Genomic DNA, 11,425 nt, shown 5'->3' with positions numbered 1-11,425 from the left:
AAATATCACTGCACTCTCTCTTGATTGCAGTGTACGGTGCTTCAGCCCTATTCATAAAAATGCAATTCCATGCAGCTCTGTGCCTGGCTTGACGAAATAAACTACGATACACCAGAGAGACTGATTTAAGACATAAAAGAGCACCGAGGCTGCTTTGAGGGATTTGTGCTCAATTACCACATGCAGAAGGTTCAGTTCAAGCCTTGACTTAGGGCTGGTATGCAATAACAAAATCACAAAATCAAAATATTTTCAATACACAACTTGATATTGGTAATGTAATTGTATTTTAGGGATGACGTGTTGCTGTATAGTGAAAACTACAAACCTCAGAATTTGGTGATTTTTTTGGTGAATTTTGATTTTGAATTTTTCAGATAAGTTCGATCATCTAATTTGCAAAAACAGTATGAGTTGACACAATGATGAATGTGTGTGCAGATAATCAGTTGGGACCAAAGTGGTGGAGACACTGACTCATTAAATGACTTTTATTGGAAATACATGGTTTTCACTTCTAATATTTTTAGTAAAACCTGCTTTCCTGGAATGCTGCCTTAAAGGCCAGGAAAAACATAATTTAGGCTATATGATACTTCAGCTAAAATTTACCACATGATTTCTTGTAGCTTCAGTCCAATATTGATATTATACTGCGTACAGCAACTAATGATTATTTTCATTTCTGATTAATCTATTATTTCCTGGACTAATTGTTTGGAATATTAAATGTTAGAAAAGGGTGAGAAATGGCCGTCACAAATTGCTGATGTCTTCAGTTAACTTGTTTTGTCCAACCTATGGTCCAAAACTCAAAGATACAATAAAACAAAGCAAGTCCATCACATTATAGAAGTGAGATTCAGCATTGGGCATTCAGCATTTTTCTTTTTTTTTTAATCTAAATTGTGGCCGATTAATTTCAACTAATGGATTAATCAACCTAATCGTCTCAGCTTCGGTGTAAACAGTATGTCAGCCAGTGTTTTTCTCTCCTTTTCCTACAACAAAAGATCTGGTTGAATACAAGGAATCTGGATGAGACGGTTTGCTGGTATTGAACTATACAGTTATTTGTCATCTAGAGAAAGATAGCCGCCAGTGACAGAGACACAGTGGGAGGGAATGACAGCTGCTCATACATGACAATATACAGCCTCCTCAAAAAGCTCACTCTGCCTCTACTTCCTGTTCAAAGAGAATGACATTAAAGTTGATGAAGATGGAGAGAGATTTATTCTGCTGGGCATTAGTCTGTCAGACTTGAAAGTGAAGTCGTGTCTCCAGTCTTCTCATTGTTCGTGAAATGTGCGTGTTCTGTTTGACCTTAGCGTTTCGCAGGTTCTGCACATGTTTGGATGCAACTACATGCTGTTTTTTTTTTTTTTTTTTTCAACTGCCTCTAGCTTTGTGGTTTCGTAAACATACTTAATGTCACAGTTATTTCCTTTCATGCTTTAAATACTGGGCATGGTTTTCTTCCCTTGCCATTATGTTTTCACCTGCAGAACCACCTGCTTCAGTCAGCGCGCTGACCCAGCCTTCCTCCCTAGCTCCCACTGTGGCCCATTGAGTATCCTGCCATTTCCTTTCAAAACAGGAGGATGTGATGCGAGGATGTGAGTGCTGTCGTCGGGTCTCTGGTGTGTTCGCCTTGCAGAGCAGCGGTGTGAGAGATGGCTCCGTGACAATGGGTTTCCTGGCAAAGTTTTTTTTTCTTTTTGCTCTGGAGGAAATCGGCCGTTAAACCTGGGTTTTAGAGGCTGCAGAGAGTTTAGACAGTGCAGAGATGGCCCGAGTGTGATAATATGTTGGAATAACTGAGTCTTGAATGTGTTGGTGGTCTCCATGCCAACTGCTGCACAATGTGTACTATACGGCTAGCTTTGCCTCCAAGGCCTGAGAGGTAAAGATCTTGTAACACAAGCTCATTTGATCTCATGGCGCTGTTCATTTTTTTTATTACAACACCTTCATGTACCTTTTTGCTGCAGCGTGAGGAAAGTGTTTTCACACATGCAAGTAAATCAACCAGAGCTCTTGCACTGCACTGAGAGGCAAGTAGGAGTTTATTTTTCAGTTGAGTATGAGCTAATTTTTATTTTATACTCAGCAGTTTTCTACAATTCCTTTTCAAGATGAAGCCCCTGGAAACCAGCAGCTGTACCAGCCCTACTTTTCACTTTTTATACAACCCCTCCACTTTCTCATCCTCCTTTTTTTCCTCAGCAGTGGGGGAAGATGAAGCACTCGAGTTTGCTAGAATCTGTTTCCCAGCAGCGGCCCGAGCTTTAAGATGGATCGAGGGGATTTGCATGGGGTGGGGTAGAGAGAGAGTAAGAGATGTGAAGGCGAACAGGAGAGAGAGAGAGAGAGATGTTACTGCTAAGGCACAGCAAATGAGGGCTGTAGAGAGGGGGAGGAGGGAGAGGGAGGCGAGAAAAGGGGGGCATACTCACAGATCAGAAAACAACAGTCCTGCTCTGTGCCCGGAGGACACACGCTGCTGTCTGCTCACACTGAGAGTGAGGAGGAGGAGAAGGGGGGAGGGAGGAGGATTGACTTTTACCTGCTGTAGACGCCGCACTCAGCCCTCGCCTCCCCTATTCTTTACTCTCCCCTTCAACCCAGCCTGTCTGGAGCCGCAGAGGACTGTCAGCCCGTACAGACGAAGCACAAGATCAGAGTGCTTGCAGAGCAAGTGTACCTCCAGCTCTGCTAGCTGCTTTACCACCCTGTGTTACTCACCCTCACACATGCACACCAAAATGCTCTCGCAGGCACACGTTGAGAGAACTTTCTCTCGCGCGCACACACTTACATGCTGACAAGCAGGCAGGCAGGCAGGCAGGCAGGCAGGCAGGCAGGCAGGCGGGCACACCCCCTCCCATTATCTGTGTGGTGAGCAGTTCGGCTCATATTGGTGTGAGCAGTGAGGGGCTGTGTTTCGCTCCTCAGCAGCAGCAGCAGCAACAGCAGCAGGACGGGTCAAGAGGAGAGCAGTCATCACCAGAGATCACACACCAGCTTCTACAACTGAAGGTAAGCCTCTTCTCTCTCTCCTTCTTATTTTACACTCTTTCCCTCTCCTCTTTTTTTTTTTTTTTTTCCTTGTCTTGATGTGACGCAGTCTTGCTGACCTTCCCTCATCTCCTTCCTCTCTCGCTCTCTCTCTCTCTCTCTCTCTCTCTCTCTCTCTCTCTCTTTCTCTCTCTCTCTCACTCCTCAGCGGTTGCCAGTGGGACAGCCATGGAGGACACCCTCACCTGCAGCCATGCCACCTTCTCCCAGGTGTTTGGGCGCCAGGGGCAGCTCATGCAAGCCAGTGAGTAGCCACAATTACAACCCCTCCTGCCTCCAGACAAATCATTAGCCGGCAACATGTCCCGCATGTCAGCGTAACCGATCTCCACCCTCAGCATTTTCTCCCCGATTCCATCCTTGATCTTATTGCTATTTTAATTTAGCTTATGCTGAGTGGCGCAACTCTTAATGTACAAGATTACAGTATCACAGCTAAAATCTTCCTGGGCTGCTGCTGTAAAAAAAAAAAAAAAAGACAAAACAGAGAGGGAGTTTTTGTGAGGAAAAAGGAAAACTGTGGTATTTTTGTTCAGTGAGTGAAGGATCTCTGTGATGTGTGTGCTCACATTAAGGGCAAGAGGTAATGACCACCTAGGTTTTTGTTTTTCACCCTTCATAGATTGTGTGATTGTGATTGCAGCTGATGTTTCTGTCAGTGCAGCAAGTTTTACAGGAGCAGGTTGGATGCATTAACTTGTGTATTCTTGTATTTTAAGCAGAAGGCTACGAAAACAAACTGAAGTTGGGGCTGGGCTCAGCTTTGTTGGGGGGGGGTGTCACATTTTGGCAAAGGGGCATTTCATCTGGACTTGAATAGAGAAAGATAAATCAGGCTGTTTAGTGGATACGTTGTTTTGATAACAGTTATAAAGGTTTGTTAGCAAAGGACACTTCTATTATGTTTTTAGTCATTTGATAAAATGCTAAAAATAGCGGATCTAGATAGGTGTAGCACTAATAGCACAGATTCTTGCTGTGATGTATTTATAATGCAGGTGCACAGTATTAGTGAGGCTGAGTCTAACAGGCTGAGACACTCACAGACATGCTCTCGGAGCTCAGACCTATAGCGAAATTATTGGAAACTGAATTTATCAAGATTTTCAGGAGCGCAGAAGCATTGAACACAACCTCGGATTGCTGCAAATGCATGAAGCGTACTGCAGTGATCTCCTAATATGTAATGCATATGGTCAGAATACATATTCCTCCCAGGAATACAAAAAAAAGGGATGATTGACTTGCCTCCAGAATGACAGTGTCAGCTGCATCCTCCCTCATCTGGCTTGGTATCCCTCCTCATAGAGTCGATGTGGGAGAACTTAGTCAACGCCTTTGATGCCGTTACTCGGCCATAAATGCAAAGTGATTCTTCATACAGTGTTGTGATGGATGAAGAGGAGAGCCCAGGGCAGACATCAAAATAAAAGCATCCGTTTGAGTTCCATCCTATGCATTGACTTTGCCACATCAGCTCTAAATTCCTGTTTCCCTTCAGTACCACCTGGAGAGAGAAGTGTCAGAATGGAGTTTCAAAGCAAGGGTCATTAACAACAAACCCAGCTAAGACAGCACTGTGTAGCTAATAATGGCAACGCATCAGTCATTTTCCTGAGCTGGAAAAATTCAAGCTTCTTGGCACGTGCTTCTTAATAAGCTCTGTTGCAGGTTTTCATCTGTTGGGATTTATTTTGCCTGTTTGAGTCATGGAGTTATTTGAGAAGATAAATATGAAAATCTGGCACAGTGGATTGTTGTTGTCTCTGCTGATGTTCTTCGCCCCCTCTTTCTACAAGAGCACCCTTTTTATAAATAATGCACTTTGTGTGAATACATCCGTGGGCTTAATGCTCTGTTGATAAGAGCATATTACTGTTAAAGGGTTGCAGGGCACTGATTAATATTCTGTTTCAGACAGGCAGAATGCTCGAAGCATCTTCACTAAATGAGTATTTTTTTTTGAGTGTTGCTGATCTGCTGCATGTCTTTCTGGTTTAATGTTTTTGTGGCATGCAGAGAGGGAGCTCTCTCAGGATTTATGTGTAAATAATATGTACACAAAACACAAACACTAAAAAAAGAACATATATAATGCAATCTATGAGTACTCAAATGTATGTAGGATCTTTCTGTGTGGATGCATGTTTCACAGCACTGGGTGTGTGACTGATTAGGTCAGTTTATCTGGAGGGCATCACAATATGAAAGGAAGGTAAAAGGAGAAGAGGGTGTGGCAGTGTTGAAGAGTCTATTGCATCATGGCTGACAGCTGAGCTAAACTTGCCTTCAAAATAAAAGCGTGAAAGCTTGAGGAATCTGAAAATATATCAAAGTATATACAGTGGAAAAGTAAGATTCCAGTATAATGAGGGGCTGCTGTAACATACTCTAGATATGTACAACCATAGTGTTATTCATTGGTGGTTCCCAACCTTTTGGGGTCAAGACCCTTTAAAGTGACACATCGTCCAGTTGTTACCGTTCGTCACATATTGCATGTCTCAGAGAGCAGGACAAGCAAAGTCATGTTCCCTTCCAAGGCTGTTGTGTTTCAATACTCAGGCCAAAGAGCTCAAACTACCAAGTGATTCATAATAATAAAGCCAATTTTTTTTTTTTAGCAGAAATATGTTTTTATCACTCTTGTTAATCATCTAACGACCCCTTCAGATTTATCTTGCAACCCCCAGGTTGGGTCCCACAGCGGTATGGTGTTTACTAATGTAGAAGTACATTTAAAACAGCTACAACTGATCAAAAATAATGGTGCTCTATATGCTTTCATTGAGAGTCTTTGCGTGTGTGTGTGTGTGTGTGTGTGTGTGTGTGTGTGTGTGTGTGTGTGTGTCTGTATCCGTCTCATGAAAATTCTGTTAGATGAACAGATTAGTTGTCAGAGTGGATGTGCAAGCAAAAGGGGTAAATCTAACAGATATGCAAATCACACTTCCAGTTACACAGCTGTTGTGTTTTGATGTATTTGCTCTGAAAAGTTACTATGAATATTTTTTGACAGAAAAAGGAAAAAATTGTTTTTAAGAAACAGAAGTCATGAAGAGAAGAACAAGGGCTGTTACATGTGGAGCACTATAATAAAATTATAGATGGTTTCCAGCATTTGGAGATAAAACCCCCTCCTCAGTGTGAAGTGCTCAGTGTTTTACTTACACAGTCAACATATACCAAGCAAAACTGTAACAACTGTCCCCTTGGCCTAACCGCATTTTTTCATTTGTGCATTTTAGCTGCGACTATAATTTTGCCCCGAGCAAATGGCAAGCGAAACCACTGTTTCTGAGAACTGCATGTATTATTCACTACATCTCAACTTTCTTTGTGTTGCCTTTTCATCGCTGGTTGAATTCTCTCCTTTATCTTTGCTTTTAATTTTACCAACACTTTGTCCTACTTTTCGACCTCAACCTGCTCGCGGCAACAAATAGTTCATAAGGGTTCACACAGCTACATGGAAAGAAAAAAAAAAAGCTTCATGTGCACTATTACTGCATTTGCACAAATCCCTGCAAACACAGGCTCCACTCCATCTTGCTCAAATGGCTGTGCCCTGACAGTGCAGCGGTTTCACTCACCTTTCTGCTCCAACGGACCACAGTGATGTGAGGATAGACACAGTGTAATGTTGTCAGCAGTGCAGTCCACAGAGGCCTGTAATTCTGAATATCTTCATTCTCCCTCTGGTGTAGTGTCATCCTCGTGTGTGTGTGCTCAGGGAGGTCAAGGTGCTGGCTTATTGCCAACGTTCACATCCCTATTAGGCTCCTGGGCTGCCGGCCATCAAACCTAATAGTAATATCATTCAGAGGGAGAAAGGCTCTTTTAAGTGCTTCTTTAATTGAGTCATTTTCAATGCAGGTGTGTACTGAAAATAATCTCATACAGTAAATAGATTTTTTGCCGGATTGATCAACTTTTCTCCTCCGTCTCTTGGCAAAAGTCCAATCAGATACATTAAATTTGTAAGTAATATCTATGGCCACTGCTGAATACGTCCCTCACACTGGTTTATATTATCTTACATTAAAGACCCTGGTCTCTGGGTATCCCCAGCAGCACTGAAAATCACTCCGTCTGAGTCGATACAGGCCTACTTTAGATCTTCCTCCCTCCTCTAATCTCTATATTGGATTTGAGAACCCCGGTAGAGCCAAGACTGGTGGACCTCGCATGTCTGAGCAGCTGCGTAAATCTACATAAGCTGCTGTAAATATTTGGTTCTGGTTCAAGGTAAATTATTTTTTGTTAAAATTTAATTAGATTTACAAACTGTGTTTAATGTATAGCATCATGCTTAATTGCACTGAGTTGCTGGGTTAAATTTACGCATTTAGTTGCACGCGCTCCTTAGTTTTTTATGGCAAAGGATCACATGTATCTTTTCATTCCCTCAGGATAATCAATAAACCAATAGGAGTTCACTGACTGTATTAGTTTGGTGTTTTCTCTCAGCATCAACGTGTCTGCTCTCTGACAGGAGATCAACATCTTCTCATTGACCGACAGGAGTTTCCTCGCTGACTGGTGATACTGTATTTAGCAGATGATGATGAGCTTCATGAACTCCTGACCAGTCACTCACAGCATGACGAGACGGATACTTGGCTAGAATAGTATGAAACTACATGTGCTTTACAGACTTAAACTTTGGGTTTTATGGTACGAAAAATCCTATACAGTGAGGAGGGCGCCAACTCCCACATCCTTCCTGTCTGATCGATATTTTATGTTCTTTTATTATTAACTTTTTATGATTTTTTGGCATTTCTCTTTTATGTGAAAATGAACACCGGAGATCGACAGGAAACATGGTGCGAGAGAACAAATGAGATGACATTCAACAAAGGTCCTGTCTTGGACAACTTGGTCGTGAGGATGCTGACATTTTAGTGTCATGTTATCAATACAAACAGAAGATGTAGGAGATTTCAAGAAGCTATTCTTATACAGGTGTATAGGAAAAACAGAAAAACTCATACATACAAAGCAGATAAAAGAAAATATGAGATGCACAAAATGAACAGAGCGATGCAGCGCCAACCAGCTGACAATGAGTCTGAAGTTATGCTGACAGCTCTGTGAGGCTGTATTCAGGCACAGTGGTGCTTTGAGCTTAATGCTAACATCTGCATGCTAACATGCTCACACAAACAGTGCTCAGATGCTAGGTTTATGTAGTGTTTGCCATGCTCACAATGTTAGTTTGACGTGTTAGCATGCTAAAATTTGCTAATAAGCTCTACACACAGGACAGCTAAGGCTGATGTGTCATTACTTTTGAAATTATGTATTTATAAACCAAACTATTGGACAAAGTGCAAACTGAAAAGTCAGGGGATGACCAAAGTCATTGTAGTTTATCTTGAGTGGGACATGAACGTCCATACCAAATTTCATGGCATTTTATAGTTTTTGAGTCATTTCAGGACCGACAGACTGCAGTCCAACAAAGATTCATTAGACATTATGAAGTGAATCTCTTTTTAAAATAAAGAACTATAGTGAGCTCTTAATAATACTTTGGCATTCCATGTGTATGCACCATGATAGCTCGGGGAACACTGGGTGTGTCAGGTCTGAAGAAGTTCCTAAAACATGACAGGAAGAAGCTTTATTGCATGGTTTTCTGTGCAGGTGGATCTTGACGAGTTTGGGGAAATTGTTTTGTCATCTACTGCTTCAAAAGGTGAAGAATGAACGTTATTTATTTATGTTTTATATTTCTGAACAGAGGACACAACATAATGCTTCACTTTGCAAAACTAATTCCAGCCGGAGGGTTGCTGCATCCTTCCCTGTCCTACAAAAGGGAATTTGTTGCTTCAGCACACCACCAAACTCAATGTGTTTTATTGCTTTTTATACACCGCTGCATTGTTTCAAAGGATTGTAATAATTTCTCGCACTTTCAACTGTTGTGCCTCCTCTTGCTCTCTTTCTCTTAATCTCCTTCTCTTTCTTCCTGTCTCACACACACACACAAACACACACACACAGTCATAGAAAAGTGAGGTTATTGCAGAATTTGAAGTTGATGCGCATAAGCTGAATACTGTGCGCTCAGCGAACACATCTCCCGGATTTAATAGTCACTCATCTCCACCACTTTAAAAGCAGCTAAACTTGTCACTGCTCGATCTGCTGTGTACACACCGGGCTGACAGGAGAGTGTTTAAGGAATGAACAACAGCGCATTTCACAGGGTGGGGAGGGGTTGATCCTGCTCACCTAGGCATCTGTATGATTCTGTGTTGCATATGAAGAAAGTGTGTTGAAAGTTTGAGTGAATATTCAAGGTCCTAGCAGGTTAAAAACACACATGTATCTTCTGGACCAGGTGCTGGACAGAAAAAAACAAAAACACACACAAAACTGCTCAGATGGAAAAATGTTAAATTAAATAAATTCATACACCTCGAGAGCAGCCTCTGGTGTGCCGTTCAAGTCCCCGCCGTGTTTTCTGCGTCACTGAGCCCTCTGCGTGAGTGTCTGCTGACTCCGCATATCTGCCTCACTGTGCCCAGCACTGCTGGCCTCTTTTTTCCCTCTCTGCCAGCCATAAACCCCTTAGTTACACTGTTCAGGCCTGCTCTGCAGACACAGGCTGAGCTTTTTTCATCTCACAATACTCCACAAAGCAGATAGGGAGACCGAGAGAGGAGGAGGAGGAGGAGGAGGAGGCTGGGACAAGATAACAGTCATCACCTACAGTACAACACACAAATTGAAAACTTAGATAGAACTTACATTCGTAGAAAATAAATTTCATAGTCTAATCTGCAAAACTGTCCCCTTACTGCAGCTAACAAAGTACCTGAGCTTTGTTATTCAGCTCAGCATGACTGTAAATAGGCTACTATCCTATTCCATCAGACATCCCACTTGTTATCACACACTGCACTACAGCACTGTGATGCAGAGAGCAATCCTAAGGAGAATCTGGCATGCTCTAAATCTGTATAAATTTGCATCAGTAGTTAATGCAGGCGCTCCTGTGGTGATGAAATATAGCCTATTCTCCTGGGTGCTTCTCTTTAATATGCAGGGCATGCCGTGCACGGATGGGAGTGACGGTGCACACTGTGTGTACATCAGTGTTACAATGAGAAAGCGAGAGTTTGAGTTGGATTGACTCCCTGCGTATGACCAGAAAATATTAATAAGTCTGGAGGCATTTTTTTTGTCTGTTTTCCATTTGTTGCCACTAAAATGTCTATTTAAAACTTTAGACCTGACATATTTGTGGTTCCAAGGTTATTTCTAGAAATTATAGCTAAGAAAGAACAACACACTTTTTTGATAAAGTAAATTCAGTGATGTTTTCACAGTGTAAAGCTAATGAGCAGAGCTGTGTTTGAACCTACACACAGTAAATCAGATATGCTGCACGTTGAGACACTCGACTGTACGTGTGCTTTGCCACCAATTTATACCACAAATGAAGGAATAGATTTAATGCTAAGATTTTCCTAACATGTGTACAGACTGTGCATGTTAATAAAGGAGTATAGGGTTTAATTCACATCAGTAGGTCACAAGAGCAGAGAATCAGCCAGAGGTCAAGATAAGCAACTCTTCATAAAAAAAAAAAAAGGCTCATTGTGAAGGACAGTGTGTGTACAGTGTGTCTGCAGATGAGCGTCTTTATGCCCACGTGTGTTAACCAACCAGCCAACCACTGCAGGGACATCAGGCTCAATGCCTGCTTTGTACACACGCCCCTTGGTAATACGTCTTAATGCCAGTACAGAGCTACTAGTTTGTCATATCACGTTACATTAGCTGCTACTTTTGTTTCAGGATTTGTTACTGACGCCGACTCACCAGAGCCGTCGCCTCACTGAGGTCCCTCAGCAAACACTTAATGCTCTTATAAATGTCTCTGGTGAGCGTAAGTCTGCTGTGAATCTGCTTCTTTCAACTTGTTGAATAGCTCTCACTTCCATCTCAGACTAATGCAGAGCAGCTAAAGTAAAGCATTCAAAACTCACTGGGATGAACAACACAAGTGTCGGTGCTCATGTGTCCATGCACATTATAACTGTCCTTTCCAATGAATTGCAGCACCTTTCAGACTCAACATGGACTAAGCCTCCACAACCTTTTAACCAACAGAACACAAGGACAAAAACATCCTTTACTTACAAGTGTACGAATTAAACACCCACATCCCGTAAACAAATAACTCCCTCACTACTAAGAATATGAAGTACAGTAAAGCCTTAGGAACGGCTAATTGACTTTTATATTTTCAAAGCCAGTCTACACAGGCCACACTCAAAAAATAAAGGTAATTCTTACCAGTGCAGTGATGCTTAATATAGTG

General features: G+C 42.0%; 1 protein-coding gene across 2 annotated transcripts in view; it reads left to right on the top strand.

The window, feature by feature from the left end:
- The first annotated feature begins 2,932 nt into the window (after positions 1-2,932).
- LOC111658261 (kazrin-like) overlaps positions 2,933-11,425 on the top strand; it is a 111,691-nt gene continuing 103,198 nt past the window's right edge. For both annotated transcript variants that reach the window (XM_087175244.1, XM_023410722.2), the window contains exons 1-2: positions 2,933-3,042; positions 3,230-3,325. In XM_087175244.1, coding sequence (XP_087031370.1) covers positions 3,250-3,325 — 76 coding nt within the window. In that variant the 5' untranslated portion in view covers positions 2,933-3,042; positions 3,230-3,249. The remainder of the gene's footprint in view (positions 3,043-3,229; positions 3,326-11,425) is intronic.

This window comes from Seriola lalandi, unplaced genomic scaffold (assembly GCF_002814215.2).
Source record: "Seriola lalandi dorsalis isolate HSWRI2012SDOR001 ecotype SW California unplaced genomic scaffold, Sedor1 jcf7180002054431, whole genome shotgun sequence".
Lineage (NCBI taxonomy): Eukaryota > Metazoa > Chordata > Actinopteri > Carangiformes > Carangidae > Seriola > Seriola lalandi.
The sequence above is the reverse complement of the archived record's forward strand: the minus strand, read 5'-3'. Positions and strand labels throughout refer to the sequence as shown.